The 17651-nt window shown below is 48.0% G+C and overlaps 1 protein-coding gene across 1 annotated transcript; it reads right to left on the bottom strand.

Annotated features, from left to right (window-relative positions):
* Window positions 1-1233: 1233 nt before the first annotated feature.
* T265_07492 (hypothetical protein) lies at window positions 1234-1503 on the bottom strand (the record flags this gene model as incomplete). Its single annotated transcript, XM_009173025.1, has 1 exon — window positions 1234-1503. The coding sequence occupies one exon, from the start codon at window positions 1501-1503 to the stop codon at window positions 1234-1236; it is 270 nt and encodes an 89-aa protein (XP_009171289.1).
* Between the last annotated feature and the right edge of the window lie 16148 nt (window positions 1504-17651).

Raw genomic sequence — 17651 nt, 5'->3', positions numbered from 1 at the left:
CTGCAGGGCGTTGGCCTAACCCGAGGGCGCAGGGACTAAGGCATTACTGTCTCATTCCTGATTAGGCTGCGCACAGCAGGTGCCTTTTGAGCAGCACTGGGCTCTTTGGCTTTAAAAGTATTTGAACCGTATTGGATAATGCGCCGGCGGTCACGGTCAACCGTTGGGCGATCGGAGTGTGCGGTTTTTTTTTTGGGGGGGGGCGACCTTTTCTAACCCGTCCTTCCTCGGGGGAAGGCAACGTCGCTGCTTCCATAAATATGGACATGCTGGTCGCCTGGGGGAACACCTTACTGCCATCACACCTGTCGCAGAGGACAGTACGACTTTACCCCCAGACCGCCTCGTACCACGATTACTCGTAGTGCGGGGTCTCGCTGCTCTTGGTCTGGCTGCTCCCCTTTGGCCTTCCTGGCATGGTTGTACCTTGCGGAACGAAGTTCCAGCCAGTGTAGCCCGCGGGATCATTGCGGCACTGAAACCCGACCACCACGTCAAGGTGGCAGCTTTAGGTCGGGACCTCGTAATATGATTTCTCGTAGTTCGGAGCCTCGCTGCTCCTCATCGGACTGCTCTCCTTTGAGCTTACTGGAGTGGCTAAACCCTAAGGAACTGAGTTCCAGTCATGTAGATCACAGAATCATCACAACACTGATGCTTGACTACCGTTGCTCAACAGACACAGACCGTATAATCTGATGATCAGCGAAACCATACGCAGCCTTCAAGTCAAGAAATACCGCGATCGTGAGCTTGCGAAAACAACGGCGCTCGTCTAATACTTGTTGGGAGGTGAAGGTTGTGTGCCACCTATTAGGACGGGCCTCTTGTAGGGTGAGGCTAAAGAACACCTTGGATGCTACAGATATCGGACTGATACCATTATTACTCTTCCACAGCGGTTGCGTACCGCTTTTAAAATAGAACGACATTCGTGAAGTGTTTCCTGTTCGCTCCAGAACTTCGTCATACAAATCACCAGATTTGCTTTATCTTTCTTAATTAGGATAAAGCACAATCCCCATGAAACTAGTTCGTTTTCGCGTCTCACTTTTTCTCTCCAACAACATGTTCCTCTATCCCACTCACCTGCATGAATTGCTTACAAGGGCAAGGGTGCTTTACCTACCTTCCCGGACTGCGTTTTCGCGAGTAAGTTTCCGGACCTTCACCACTGATAGTGTCGCTGACGGTAAATTTCTCGTCCCAGTCGGTCGAATCAGATGATTCAGGTTACGGTTGCTCGTGGATTCCGGGTATGAAGTAAATGCCATCTGATCTGGGTAGGATTGCTGGGCGAACTGTATGAACCGGCCACGGACTCATTTCTCGCATACCATCATCCTCACCGGGTACTCCCAGATACCATCGATAAAGTAACACTCCAAATACTCGTCTGGATTGGAGTGGACATCCTAGAGTCCATCCGTTGACCTCTCTCTCTTGTTTCTTGGTGAATCCTGCTATCAGATCAGCATGTACGTCTGTCAACGATACCCCCATTCGTGTTGGTCTTGCAAACACAAAAAGCTGCGTTTGCCAGCCCAGCTAACAGTATCTTTTGGTGGTCAAATTGCAGTTGTCTCCTTTCAGCCCATTGCATCTTGCGATTGTCTCTAGTCAACTAACCAGGTCTCGGTGTCTTCATCAATGAACCATGTGCTCCACAGTAGTTTTTGGTCCTGGTGACTGCACCAATGTAGTGAGAAACCGGGCAATTGATCAACTGTTTATTCGCTTGCACACCCTAGCTCATAGGCGATTGTTTGTATACCGTCTGAATTCGGAATCTTACGAACTCCAGAATCGCCCCCTTGTTGCGCGTGTTTTCTTGATGAGGCGATACAGTACAGTGGGATAGGCACTTATGCGCATATCTCCAGTTCGTACAGATCGATCGTTCGCGTTCATGACTTTGGGAAGCCCTCTGTTCCAGTCAGTCCTTAACTTTTATTGTTGGACGGTTATGTGCTATTTATTGGTTTGCCATCACTTCGCGTCTCCTAATTTAGCTCCTGATCTGCTGGCTGACATCTTGATGCACTGATTTGATAGCTGTTGGTGGCGGCTTTATCCCCAGGTCTCGTCCATCGCTCCATTCCTCACACTAAGCACCAATACTTCATTGGCGTATTACCCTAATTTGTCTGAGACCTTTGTTGTAAAAGAATATGGGTTTCTTATCACATTCGTTAGTCAGATGCCAGTTTCTCTTTTCTTGGATTGTTTATTGATCCCGCTTCGCTCCTCCGATTTCAGGAAATCAATTGGTCCGACGTCTTTCACCGTCGCCTGCGACCACCATTTCGGCCTAAACTCGCTGCAGATAACGATGTTTCAATGTTTGATCCTACATTCACACGATTGCAGCCTGTTGTCAGCCCGGCGGAGAATAGCCGACCGATTCCACCGGATATGTTCCAAGTTAGTCTTTTTGTTTCGGCTTCTAGTACAGCACTTTCTACTCCACTCCTCTGTACCATCGAGTATATTCGGAGTCGATGAGTTTCTTCTAGACCTGACAACTCTGCTGAATTAGTTTTATGGAGCCTAGATGTGGCTGAGTAGTAGAGCATCGGTGGTCCTTGCTTTTTTTCATCAACACGTGCTGTTCGATTGTAATGCGGGGGTAGCGAGATAGCTCTGGTAAGAGCGCCAATTCACTGACCGGAAGGTCCATGATTCGAACCCGACCTCTGCCTCTCAACTTCTGTCTAAGCTTGAGCAACCTGGCAGTATCCCAACCCTCTTGCTCCCTTCTGGTGGCATGACAGGTAGACACCGAAAGGGTGTTACAACCGAGCGATTGTAACAGTTCAGTAGATAAGGAATAAACGATTGGTTGGAAGCTCCGATCCCGACCTTTCGAATGCTCTCCTCTAGGCTTCTGACAATGTGGCACTATATCAACTATATCACGCTTTCTTCGACTTCTGTCGAAGGTTGTCACAAATTATCGGCCATTTTTGTGTATCCGCTTACTGAAAAAAATGGTAGTTCATGCTGTATAGGTTGCTACTGATGTGTTCGGTAAACGTGGTCGCGGATGTTTCACAACTTAGTCAACAACCGGAGTGATCTCGGTTTGCAACTGGTTGTGATTTGGTGACGTATCCTTTCCGTCACGAAGAGACTGGACCTTACCGTGGTGTGACGGTTTGCGCACCTCAGCGACCCTTTGAGCTATATTGGGGGCGTCCCCGCGACACTCTCTCATGCCAGACTGGTCAATGGTTAGAGGCCTGACAAACACGGTTTCATGGTCGTCCAGGTTGGGGGTTGGAACATGTGGCAACTTGTTCCGCAGAAATGGTAATGGACTTACGTTCCCCGCCAAACACCGCTGCCTTGCGGTTAGGCTTTTGCGTCAAAGGTTGTGGTTAAGGACCCTAATTGTCCTTCTGTCTGGGTATGGACGCTCTGACAATATCCCAGCCCGCGTACAACTATGATACCTACGTCTAACAAACTCATGCCACATCGGCCGTCGCGTGGTGCCGACACCCGGGTCGCCTTACTCGCTGCATACAGTAGGGTGGGTAAGAGAAAACAGCCTACTGCTGACGCCTCCTTTCTTCCTCTTTCACATACTTTTCTTCCCCTCTCCCCACCACGATAACTATCCCCTTGTAGGCCCAGCACTTAGGACTGATGACTCCATTCGTCTTGCATCAGTTTTGCGTACAGCATCTACCCGTCACGTGGCACCAACATTCTCAGGTATCTCCGAATCAATCGTGAAGCCTCAACACTCAGTCTATCTGCCCCCCCTTCAGTGTCCGCACTCTGAAGCAAGCAGGACAACAAGCTGCTCTTGCTCTCACATTGGACTCGCTTGGCATTGATGTGTGCTGTCTCAGAAACAAGAATTCAAGATGCCAGCAGTGATTGAGCTAACCGCTCCATCAGTCTATACTCGCTTCCGTTTACGTACCTTTGGCGATCCAGAGGTTACTGCGGCGGGATGTGCAGGGGTTGGTGTCATCCTAAGTCACTGGGCGGGAGGATCCTTGCTTGACTGGATGCCTGTTGATAGTCGCCTCTCTGCGGTTCGTCTGGCGGCAAATTGATAGATGTCTGTTTAACGTGTCTGCCAACTGACTGTAGCTCCGACGCCCTCAAAGACAGGTTTTACGACGCCCTGGATGCCCTGCTGCGGCGAGCTAAAAGCTCAGATATTGTTGTGGTTGCCGGAGATATGAATGCACAAGTTGACAGGCTTATTGCATCTGAGACTCAATTAGGAGGTCGACATGGATTGGACTCGGTACGTACGGACAATGGGGAACGATTGCTTCAGGTGTGTGCTGATCGCAGGCTGTTTTTATGCAGTACGAACTTCCGAAATAGCCGAAGTCGGCTGGCCACTTGGTGTCCTCCAACGGCAGGCCGGCCACAAACTCAAATCGACCACATTGTCATCAGTTACTGATGGCGCGGATCCATAACTGACTGCCGGTCGTTTTGGAACACATTTGTGGACTCTGACCACGCGCTCGTCCGGAGTCGCTTCTCCCTACGTTTCCCTGGGCCGCGTAGAGTGCAGACAAATGGCCTGGCAACTGAAAGACTGGCAGATCCGGATGTCAGACTACCTTACCAGAATCATCTTCTAGAGTCTCTTCCAAATGCTCCATCACCAGATGTGGACTCATACGGGGACGAAATTGCCACCCCTTTGCATAGTGCTGGGAATTTTGCCTGTGGCATGACCCAACCAGGCGTACTCAAGCACTGGGCATCAGACCGAACGGTGACTGCTTAAATCTCGGAGAACTATCCCAGCCAGTCACGAACACAACCCGGTGCGAAGAGTTACCAGACGTCAAGTGAAAGTGAGCATGCGAGTCGACCGTGAAGTGTGGTGGACACAGAGAGCCAAGGAAATGGAAGAGGTTCAGAAAGCCGGTAATACCCGAAGATTATTTCAGTTGATCCGTGCAACTGGTTCCCGGAAACCACCTGTGAGTGAAACCATCAAGCATCAGAATGGAACGACCATCTCGAATAAAGAAGAAAGCCTTGATCGGTGGGCTGAATACTTTGAACAACAAATGTCTTGGCCACCAGCCGGCACTCATCTACAGCCCACAGGTGAAGTAGAACCCTGGACGGTGAACGTGGAACCACCTACGGCCTCAGAGGTTTACGACTGCATATGTTCTCTCAAGCGCCACCGAGCTCCCGGTCCGGATGACCTTCCACCTGCACTGTTCAAAGACGGGGGTGAAGTCCTCAGTCAGCGCCTGTCCGACCTGTTTGCTTGCATTTGGGAAAAGGAGTCTGTCCCAGACAACTGGGGAGAATCGGTGATAGTGCCCATTTTCAAAAAAGGGGCGCGTAGTGAGTGTGGTAACCACAGGGGGATCAGCTTGACCCCGGTTGTAACGAGACTGTTGGCGTCAATTGTGCTTCGTCGCCTTACGGTGGCTCGTGAGATGCTGACTCGAGAGCAGCAAGCGGGATTCCGGCCTGGTAGGGGTTGTGTTGACCAAATCTTCACACTGCGTCAGGTGCTAGAACAACGCCATACGTATAAGCGACCCACGATTCTAGTATTCCTGGATTTCCGAGGCGCATTCGACTCGGTTGATCGGTCTGTTCTTCTTGAGACGCTTGCCCACCAAGGAATGCCCCGGAAGTTTGTAAACATAATACGTTCTTTGTATTCTCAGACTTCCGGACGTGTGAGAGTGTACGGAGGGCTCTCCAAAAGCCTCCGTACACAAAGCGGTGTCCGTCAGGGATGCCCACTCTCTTCATTTCTTTTCAACTTCGTGATCGATGAAATAATGAGACGAACGCTGGAGGGTCTCCAAAACCCTGGTGTTCAAATAGCCTGTGAAGAAAACCTTGTCGATCTGGAATATGCAGACGACATCGTTCTCATGTTCGAAGACAATGCGCAGGTGTTTTTGGATGAACTGACTAAAGTCATCCTGTCCTTTGGTATGCACTTTTTTCCCACGAAGTGTAAGCTTATGCTCGTGGACGTGCAGTCACTGAACACGCCACTTACAGTCCATGAAGAGGTACTGGAAGTTGTGGAGCGTTTTACTTATCTTGGAAGTTGTATTAGTTCTGATTTCAGTGTGACAGATGAGGTGAATGCACGAATCTGCAATGCTCGGGTCCTGTTTGCTAATTTGGGACACCTATGGCGTCAGAGTGGTGTGTCCCTGAATCTGAAGGGACGTGTGTATCAAGCTACAGTGGCTGTGAGACTTGACCTGTTCGAGCAGCGGAACTGAGACGTCTTTAGGTGTTCGACAATCGTTGCCTCAGAACCATAGCTCGTGTGGGTTGGTGTTGGCGTATCCGTAGCGAGGCAATTAGGAAGCGAGTTTTCGGTTGCGCAATGGGTACTTCCACTGAAGAATGTGTCCAGCATCAGAAGCTGTGTTGGTTGGTACATGTGTTGCGTATGCTTAACCATCGTTTGCCGAAGAGAGTGCTGTTTTGCATGCTCAATTCAGAGTGGCGGAAGCAGAGAGGTGGCCAACCCTTGACCTGGCAGAGGGGTATGGAGGAAATCGCGAAACGTTTGTGTGCCGTCGGTGCCACTCGCCTTCCAGAATGGCGACCGCGTGATCCTCACTACGGTTGGTTGGAGACGCTGCAAGATATGGGTGCCCATTGATGTCAGTGGCGATCTTGTTGTCAGTTTCTATCCAAATTGCCTGAGTGAGTTTTTGGAGGTGTAGGCACCTCGGAATGATTGTGTTAAGCTAGCACTAAGTCCCTTCCCCATCCACCTTTATTCTTTTCTTCACAATAAAGCTTTCAAATAAATCACGGTTGTACGGCAGCGAAGCATCGATGTTGATTTGATACTGCCGATGACGATGTATCCTTTGATTGGTCAGCCACCTCAGAGATTGCAAGACCACGGCTGAAAAAATGGCATATTTACTTGTTTTCTTTCATCATAACAATGAGAAGTACGATAGGAGCCAGATTTCACTGCTTACACACGCGCGGTCTTTTGCGCCCCAGAAACATCGGTTTCATCTAGACAGCACCAGTGTTGGAGCCTTGGTACTTAGTTGACATATGAAGAGAAACAAAAAGGGAAAGCTCCCCTCCCCCCCTAGAAAAAAACACCCGAGATAAGTGCACCCACAAACAGTCACACAATCGGGATAGCAACTGACAGCACGAATGCAAATAATATCCGTTAGCGGCTATATCCTGCGGCTTCTCCCACTGAGCTCAGGGCGCATCACATACTGCCCATCTTAAAAGGCGGACAACGTTAGCAGCGCACGACTTTTGTTCTCTCCTTCATCCTTTTTCGCCACGTCATACTGTTTTTACCCATACTGTAGAGTTCACACACACTCGGAGTAACTATTCGACCGCTTGTACGGCGCTGCTCAAGTAGACAAGTGGAAAAATTGCTTGTAACATTTACAATGGCGTACCGAATTCACTCCACTCAAGTGGGAGCCTAAGGAAAACTAAACTGAGAAGACGTTTATATGATTGTGTATACAGAACACTGGGTATATGTGTCTGCTGCCGTGTTAAAACGGTAATGTAACGGAGAAAGTTCCATGACGAAGCATCGTCGTTTGTGAAGAATGCCGTTGGCCGCATAAGCATGTGAAACAGACTACGGAGTAGCCTTATCGAATCTCTCGAAAAACTTATTCACCAAACAAAACTCCACTCTCAGTAGTTCTCGTATTTTCCGGGACAACTTTTCGCGTGCATGTCGTTTCGTGAAGAGATCAGCTCAGCTGTGGTACGCTCTGGTATAATCTTACCCAAAAACGTTGCGATCAAGTCAGTTCAGTCTCACAGAACCGAAGTGCAATTTGTTCCAGCTGCAGCAGTTTCGTTTCCCGGGGATAAGGGGAATCAGGTAATGGAAGCGATACGTTGGAGGTATTGACCCAGTCAACTCATTGACAACTAGATCTGTTTGTCCGCTGTGGTCGGGATTTAAAGCTATGCAGTGATTGAGGTAGCTTTGGTGCAAGACCCCCATGGGCTTCGTAACAGATCCGTATCTGTCAGGGTCACGTGTCCCGCGGTCCCCATCCGGGAAGACAGTGTTTACCAACGTGACTGAGTTTACCGGTAAGAGCTTTCATGCTTCGTTGCCAGGTCATAGACTGATCGCCTCTGCGTCGTCTCCATCCGATACAAGCCTGGGTAAAGATGGCTCTACGAGGTGAACGGTCCACTGAAATACGAAGCACATTGCTTAGCCGGCGTAACCTATGGAGTGTGACCACTTCAAGCTCTTCTTCCTGTTTCTTCTCGCCAACACGTATATACTTGAGACTTATTATCGACGCTTACTCATTGAAAGGGGATTTTACAGCCACTTTCCCACTGAAGTAAAACAGATGACTTCAGGATTAACTACCCTTTGACATTTGCACCTGTATGCATGTTCTTGATTCAGTTTAATTCCATGTTGAAAAATATGTTTGGGGTCGAGATTGTGATCCATACGAAATGAAAAAGCACTTGTGGAAGTTGGCAGATGTTATCCTTGGCCTAGAATAGCATGGGTAGTGTTCCACCAAGATTGTTCTTATTCTGAGGAAACGAAGAGTAAACCTTTTCGGTTTCCGTGTTTTGTGTATGTTTTTTTGGCAGCAATACTGACAATTCTGTCTCAGTTTTAGGCCCCGTTTAGTTCCTAGCTAAGGCGAACCGAATTTCAAGTACGTAAAACTCTATTCTTTTGGATTAGAGCACAAAGTCGCGTAGTCTCGCCAGTCCGTCCAATTTATAAAGGAACGTCGTAGATGTAACTCGTCAGGAAGTTTCTTTGCTGTTACTGCACATCTTGACAGTTCATATAGTGTTCTTTTCATTCAGTACTATCCAATATCCTGGAACCGGAACATTCTGCTCATGGGTTATGCCGGTTAACTGCGAAATGATCATCTTACCCGAAATTTCATTGCGTGCACTAATCTGGTCACATGGCATTCGTATCAGGTGATCATTTTTTCTCTAACGATGGAATATTCCACTGACGAACTGCTACCCTGGAAACCAAGTTTTACTGTTATTTTATTCGTTTCATGGGTGAGAATCAGCCAAACTTGTCCAACTGGACTCGCCAGACGATCAATACTTATATGGTCTTCAGCTAGGATTGTTTCTCGACTTATTTACGAATAGTCACAAGTTACAACCGGTAGTATGTTGCTGTTTCCTGTATTACTTCACTCGCTCCAATTAGTAATCGTTTAGCTGTAACACCCAATATGTGCCTAGCTGCCATGCCGCCCATTTGAAGTACTAGGATTGAAGCACTGCCAGGTTACCCAAGCCTAGACAGGAGCATTCTAGCTACCGGTGTTCGATTCGAACGTCAAACCTTCCGATTAGTAAGTTCATGTGTCAATCAATGAGATACCTCTAGCTTATTCGCTTTAGTTGCTCATGATCATATTTACCGTAGACTATCTGTTTTGTTCATCTGTGCGTTGAAAGCAAAGCACAGTCCAATAGAGTTAGTTTCATTCCGACTCCGGTTAACTACATGTTTTCAGAGATGTGTCTTAGTTACATACCTGTTTTATGGAACAGCAGTTGGAGGGTCGCATACGGCCCACTGTCGGTTTTGCCCTCTCTGTGATTTACCAGATTGACGTGATCCCTGGAGGATGCCTCCACACCTTCCACCGGTTTTACGTTTGTTTTACAAGTGCTGGTAGTGAATTTTCTAATCAATATATTGTCTTGGAAGTGAATTCAATCTGTTTCGGAAAGGAGAGAAGCCTTTGCAGCTGTTTCATCTTTATTGGGGATCATCAGCAGTTTGGATCTCACGAAACACCAGGGAGATTCGAAACGGTGACCTCCCTGCTGGTAGTTGCAGACTAAATCATTCGGTTAATTCGCACTCAAACAGAAGATAACACCACTCATCCGTCAACCGCGCAGTCCATGTCACGTGGTCACATGTTGACCGGCTGCTCGAGTGACAACTACTGTATGCCAGGCTGGTATAGTCACCGAAATGGGAGACAATGCGGCCTCCAGTTGAGGACAGTTTTGTCGTATATCAGTTTTACCACTCATTTGAGTACGAACTGCCGGAACCGGGAAATTTTCTGAAATATTACTGACGGATTCTCTGGGCGGCGTGCTTGCAAAGCCTTCTGCTCAAGTAATACAATGTGATGTCGAATACGAAGGGCTACCTCGAGCGTCCAGTTCCGGAAATTATCTCGTAAAAGTTGTGGATGGTTGCGAAATTTGTACAGTCCATGCTCACATCACTTTCGTCTGAGCAGTCGTTCTGCTGTCCTGGTGGAATCATTCTGGTGAGTTCGTACCAGACGGGGAAGCACTGGACTCAAATTTCCCTCTTATTAGAGCTCATCAGTAGTGCACATCCTTAGCCTTTCTGGGGTTTTAATTCGTCAGAATGACTGCGCCAGGACAGGAGGACAATTGTTCAAAAGAGTAAAAGTGAGCTATTTCTCTTGGTATCTTTGGACTTTTTCAACCTGTGTTCGGTAATTGCATGCTAAACATGTGGTCGTGCGAAACAAGACACACTTCCCAATTTCTTGTGACAAGCTTGACGCTGCAGTTGCCCGTTGTCCATTGTGTGATCTGCTAGACTGTTTAACCTTAGGTATACTCACCTAGCCGATCGCGTACACAGTTTGCTGCTTGGTCGGGATCATCGGTCGGTAAACATTGTCTCGGGCCCAAGTTGTGTTGTACATGTATTCGACCACGCCCCCTTCGTACTGTTCCTTACATCTGCTGTTTATCAAAGACTCAACCATACTGCATACGGTGCGGAGGAAAATGGAGATGTGTCGAATGCAACATGAATTCGCACCTTCTTGCTTGCCCTACTAGTGCTCTGCCGGTTGAGCTACCGTGGACACTGGCTGACGTCTGTAACTGGAGCGCACAAAAACAGACTTTTTCTTTCAGCGGTCAAGAGGCGAAAGATTTCTCTTTGCTACCCTGCTTGGAGCTTGACAATGATACTGATAATAGTGATAATAATTGTCATTTGGCCACAACACCCTTACTTTGCGAACCTACCATGTCACCCAAAGAACATGAGGGCTGGGATACTGTCAGGTTGTCCAAACCTAGACAGAAGCTTGGGCTGGGTTCGGTTCGAACCACTTCCGGTCAGTTTGCTCGCGTCTTAACCACTTAGCCATCTTGAGCATCTGATGCTTGGTCAAGAACTGCTTGGTTATTTCAATTCTAGGATGTCTTCCGTTATTCGACAGATGGTAGGTGGGTGGGAGGGAGTGTATTTTATCACCACTTGTTTGCTTAATTCTCGTTCTGCGATTCAGTCAGTATCGAATTTCCAAGTGACCAAAGTTTTCCTTCCGTTTGTATTTTGTCTTGGTTCGGTCTCCCTCATGCAAGGTAACAAGATGGCTAGGATTGTTCCCGTTATTCGAACGTAAGAGTGCATCGATGCACCCGGCATGCATGATAAGAACATTACTCCGAGATGTGTAAACCTGCATCGATGAGCTCACCATCCATTGGTGAGTATCATCGTGCGAGCATGCTACAATTTGGATACTCATACCATCGATAATGTGTTCAGCTCTCTGCATCTGCTGAAAACCTTGTCTGTTCTTCACTATCAACCGTGTTGATTTTATAAAAATTTGGCACATTCCAGGCATACTATGCACTTGCCTCACCACTACCTATTTCCCCGGCAATCTCGAGGACTCAGTTGCTTTCGACCCGAATCTTAAGTTGCTTACAACTAGCGTTGTCGAGTACAAACGGGGTGGCTTCATGAGGATGTCGCGCACTGTATCCTTCCTGTTTTCCTTTTTTCACCGTGCCCGAAGCTACGTGCCCTGTGTGTTCTACTAGGTGTCAGGTTTTCTTTGAGCAAACGGTTGTTTTAATATAACACGGGATGCGCGCTATATGGCAATCTATCGGTGCCAGAATACGGTTGTGTCAACAGTGGGCGAGTGTATTATAACGAATGCCTGTAAACTTATCAGTGAAATTCCCTTTATTAGTAGTGTTTAGTGTTAATGTATATGGAACGGTGACCAAACACACTCAGCGCATGGAGTGCAGTTCACCCCTATGTTCTGGGTTTTTTTTATGATCTCCAAAGCACTCTTAATAAATGCTTTCTCGATAATTGCGTTTTAGGGCTTTTCCTACGTTGGTCCTAGTGTATGCGAAGAAGTAATGCGAGAACCTTGGGTGGACGGTGATGCTGGTACTCGAAGACGTCAGTACAGGTGAGTTCGTTGCTTGTGGGCGTGAACTGCTCTCGTTTGTGGTGCTGCACTAGCTCAGTGGTTGTGTGTGGGTTAGTAAACAAGATAAGAGCCTGTATGAACGTAATACACTGCTCACTGGGTTTCTGAAAAAAAATTTCGAGTCTCCAGCAAAACCAACTTGATTTGCAAATGAATATTAGCCCTGACGGAAGTGTGTCTGATGAAGTCAGTGCAAGAATCTCAAAGGCTCGAATCACGTTTGCTAATTTGCGTCACTTGTGGCGTCAAAAAGGCATCTCACTGGATCTTAAGGGTCGTGTGTACCAGGCTACAGTAAGGGCTGTGTTGTTGTATGGGTGCGAGACATGGCCTCTTCGGGTAGATGATGTGAGGCGTCTTCAGGTTTTCGACCACCGATGCCTCAGAAGCGTGGCTGGTTTCGGATGGCGTCAGCGTGTTAGGAACGGGGCGATTAGAAAACGGGCATTTGGTTGTGCTGCAGGCACCTCAATCCGGGAAAACATCCAGCATCATCGACTGCGATGGCTCGGTCATGTGCTATGCATGCCAAACTACTGTCTACCGAGACGAGTGTTGTTCTCCGTGCCTCCTTCAGGATGGCGCAAACCGCGAGGTGGACAGCACATGACTTGGCAAAAAGGCGTGAAAGAGATCACCAAGAGTTTGGGTGTTGTTGGTGTTGTGAGACTTCCAGGATGGGGTCCCCGTGACCCCGTCTGTGCTTGGCTGGAGACATTGCAAGAAATGGCGGCTGATTGATGTCAGTGGCGTTCGTGCTGTCAGTTTATTTCCAGATTGTCTGATTGAGCGGTTAGAGGTGTAGGCACCTCAGTATGCTTGACATAGGCCAGCACTAGGTCCCCTCCCTTACCCACTCTTTTCTTTTCACTGAGCCCCCATTGGACAGGTGGTCACTTAAATCCCCAACTGATTACAGTCCAAGTCACTTTTCACTCACCCAGATAATCCGTGTGGGGCGAGATGGCTCAAGTGGTTAGAACGCGAATTTACTGACCGGAAGGTCCGTGGTTCGAACCCGGCCTCTGCCTCTCGAATTCCCCTGTCTAGGTTTGGGCAACCTGGCAATATTCCAGCCCTCGTGCTTCCTTCGGCTAGCATGGCAGCTAGGCACCGGAAGCGTGTTACAGCTGAGCGAGGTAATCCGTGTTAGGCACACAGCGTTGAAAGTGATATGGGTTTAGTTGACGCCGTTTGTAAGTAACTCATCACAAACTACCATACATTTTAAGAGTGGATAATAGGGGGTTTATTGAAAGAATAGTAATGTGTTCATGGAAAGTGTTCGAGAATAGGGAACCTATATCTTCGAACAGCATTAAAATAACCATAGATAAGCATCATGCTCTCAGTATTCTTTGCAAACGTCACCCAAAGCCAGACAGTGTTTAGCTGCGTAACCCCCTTAGAAAGTAGCAGCAAATCTGTGCACTCCAGCTAGTCACGGACTGGTAGGTTTTCAACTTTGTGCAAAAAAATCGCTCGGAGTCTAACCAAGAAGGTGCGCAAATCTAACATCAGTGGGTTTGACCGTAGCCACTTTCGTCCCGCGTTTCCGCCACTTCGGCGCGGACATGTCGCACTTACCAGATGCCTGCTGTGCCGCGACGACACTGGGACTTGTTTCTTTGACTGCCCCGGCTATTCTGGGTACGTGCAAGCACAGCTCTGACCGCCACAAGGTCGACAGTCCGTCTGCTCTGGAGCCAATGCACCCTGGATGTTAGCATCCAGCTAGCAAATCACCCATGCCTCAACCCACTTTGAACTGCACAAAAAAGAATAAGACTGGACTTTTTGATTGAATTCACTCCGGAGTAAGTGGCTCAAGTAACTTTCCCTGTCTGTGACATGACCAAAAGTGGGTTGCCCAATACGCCTGCTCTTGCTTTCGCTATCTGACGATGATGATAATGCCATAGAGGGATAGTTATACGAGATCGCCTTAGGTCACGATATAAGGTAGTTTTCATCATTCTATAGTTGTGCATCCCGATTAGTCATGTGTATGAGTATACTGACAATAACTGGCGGACAATTTGGTGACCGACAGACCTGTTGGAACCGGTATAAGTTATTGTAAGCGCATGATTATCTATACGTATATGTATGTATCTATACGTGTATGTGTACGAATGACATTCTGTGACCAACACTACTCATGTTCACTCTTAGCAATTCTTATACTCCTCTTTATGACGCATGGTTCCTGTTTGAGCCTGAATCCGCTCTACTAATGTCTTGCAATGTGGCTGCCCCTATTTGATGGCTTGAAACGAGTTCACTGCGTTTGTTGGTCTACGCACTGTAGGTAAGGCTAAGGCCCCTATCGTTTTCATTCATAGCTATTTCAAATCCAATTTTGACCCCTCCGCCGAAGAGAGTAGTGTGGTTGGAAGCATATACTTCGGTAGTTTCCACAGGAGGACCCAAGTCACAAGCGTTTTCCTTCCGCCTCATTTGAAATCCGACAGCTCCAGCGACTTTATAGTACAGCTCAATTGTCATCGGCTCTTTATAACGACCAGTTCTCAAAGTTGAGTGCTCGCAACTGTGATAAGACTTGGTTATTTCACCTCTGGGGGACCACGCACTAGGTCCGGGGTGATTGGAAGTGCAGCCGTGAATCTTTTAGGATCTGTTCTCTTTCCTGAGTGGTCTACCTCCTCGGGATTATTCTAGTACGAGGGTTCGGACAGCCTCTTGAGTGTAATGAAAAGGCTATAGCGCGGGTGTTGTGCTTGACTTCCGGTCAAACCAGGTGACCTGTAGGTGAGACGGACAGAGCCGTGTTTCTGTTGGAGCACGCTGGACAGTAACCCGGAGGGCTACTGACACGTGGACACGTCGTTTACTCAGTTGTGGTCGTTCATCCAGACCTGTCTTCGGCTCATCCGCCTTCCATTCCAGATAACTTTAATTTGGAACCTCTAGCAGCGCCTTATCGTGGTTCACTGCCCACGCTGATGGGAAGAGTTCACGTTCATTCCTGATTTCCCGATTTCTCTTGCCGATACTTGACTATACTACAGCATTCAAAGTTTTCTACTAGCTACCTGACACTACCACAGAACAGTCTGACGTTCGCTGCATATTTATTGCTCGCTCAATGTTTGGTTTAAGCGACGTGTAAGTCGTGAAGAGGCTGAATTTCATCTTGGTATGACGATTCGCATACTTCAGCAACTCACTGGGTTGTACTGAAAAATGCCTGTTTGGAGGCTAACCTTAAGCTGCTAGCGACCGTCAGGGTCTCGTGGATTCAACTCTGTCAACCGGCACTATGTGCGACAAAGCCTTTGCCTCGGGTGATATGGCTTCAGTCAGTGATTGGTTATAAACAACCAATCAGCATATTTTACGCTCGTGACTGAAAACAGTAAATTACCCTCGTTTAACCTGGCACTCTGTTATTTTATTCCAGGAATCAGGCAGCTTTGTCTGCTGGACGACTTCGACGAATGGAACTAGCACCATCACACTGGAATGAAAAGCCTCAAAGTCGTCTGGGTGACGGACGTCCCGCTCAACCTGTCCATTCCGAACTGACCAGCTTACCTGAAGCTCGTCATTCCAAAGCAACTAGGATGTATAACCATTATCACCATCATCGCGGTCAAGCTCGGCCCAGTTCAACGACTCCTGCTGTGCAACATCCAGTCAGTCCGAGTCATTCGCACGTGACCCACTTTGATGGACCTGAACCGCATGCTGGGTTAGTTACGTCGTCCACTTCGCGGCCACAGAGTGATGGGAAACAACGAAATGGCCAGAGAGAGACTACTACAGAAGTTGGTTACGATGCTGTCGGAGATGCTGATACTGAAGTAGATGAAGAGGCTGGGGATGATGAGGAAGACAACGAAGAGGAAGTTGAGGAGGAGAATGTGCCTGGTGCTAAGCACATACAGGGATCTCGTGCTGATCTCAATCCTTCCTTTGGTGTACGCACCGGCGAAATTGCAGTTACAACTCCCTCGGACACTCATCCATCCGCCAATTCTAGAGCGTTCAATTGTCATACTTCAACCAGCTCTCGGACGCATCCATCTCGTTCCCGGCTTCAGATCGTGCCAGCTACTGCAGGCCATCGGAGACTGGGAACTGGCACCCTTGATACACGAGGTCCCGTGGTTAGCAGTGGCCTTCAGTTATCCGTCTCTCGCTGGACGGTGCCTGATTCTCATCGAACACCCATCCCAGCAGCCCCCAAAACGTCGCCTACATCAGGCCTGGTGACCCCCTCAAGTGCCAATCCGATGACCACAGCCACATCTAACCAAACCACCTCGACATCAAATTCCAAGTGTTGTACCATGTGACTGCATTTTGAATCATCTTTTGCCCAACGACATCCACCTGGACACAGTTCTGATCACAGTCTATGTGCCTTTTTCATAGACTAATCTCGTCTGCTAGTTAGTTACATTAATTACCATCAAATCCACCACGATTCCGCGATCTTTCACTTGCGTGCATTCCACTAATGTCTTTCTCGCCGTAACTGGTTCCCGTCTCCTGAGCTTTTCACTCTGTGTTGGCTCTCCGTTCCGTGTATAGCAATGTTGATGTGATAGTGGGGCAAATAGGCAGCCAAATAACTCCGTGATCCAGGTCCTCTCATTTACTCCTCGTTTGCCATCGCATAGCAAAATACTCACCATTCCCGCTCTAGCAATGGGATCCTGTGCGTTGTACAATCCTAACCCCATCTTGTTCATAGTCTTTCCCTATTATGGGACATTAAAATTTCCTTTCTCTCTATCCCTCCTCTCTGCCCCTCGTCTTTAACACTTGAGGCTTCGACCAAATGTCTGGGGTACATTGCTCTGTTTTGCTGAGACTTGTTTCCGTGACCTTTTCTCCAAATCCCATCATCTTCCGTCGCGTGATCGGGCCTTGACACTTCATGGCTGTTCTGTGCCTAGTGCTTTCTCCTTTCTTGTTATATCCGGTGTGTAGTCTTGGTACACACCACCTCTATCCTCTTTGGATGCCTTTGCTCACGCCCGGGAAACTACAATCGCGCAGACATTCACTGAAGCATTTTGTGGCCCTTCGTATGCTCCCCTCCCCTGGCACACATGAACTTACGTCATTTTTCCCCTAGGGTCTTCTCTAAAAATGCTCTACCTCGCTGTGTTTCCACATCATTATGTTCAATGCATTTTCTCCGAAGTATTGCTCAAACTATGTTTTTTTAGAAATCTTCAAATTGGTTCTCCTTGTGTTGGTTGATCATTTAGACAGATGTGTGGAGTCCAGTGATATCTATGTGTAGGTCATGGTTGTACGAGGGCTGGGATACTGCCAGGGCGCCCACACCTAGACAGGAGGACGATTAGGGTCCTCAACCAAAGCCTTTGGCTCAAAAGCCTAACCGCAAGGCAGCGG

The sequence above is a fragment of the Opisthorchis viverrini genome (assembly GCF_000715545.1).
Source record: "Opisthorchis viverrini unplaced genomic scaffold opera_v5_171, whole genome shotgun sequence".
NCBI classification, from domain to species: Eukaryota; Metazoa; Platyhelminthes; class Trematoda; order Opisthorchiida; family Opisthorchiidae; genus Opisthorchis; species Opisthorchis viverrini.
The sequence above is the reverse complement of the archived record's forward strand: the minus strand, read 5'-3'. Positions and strand labels throughout refer to the sequence as shown.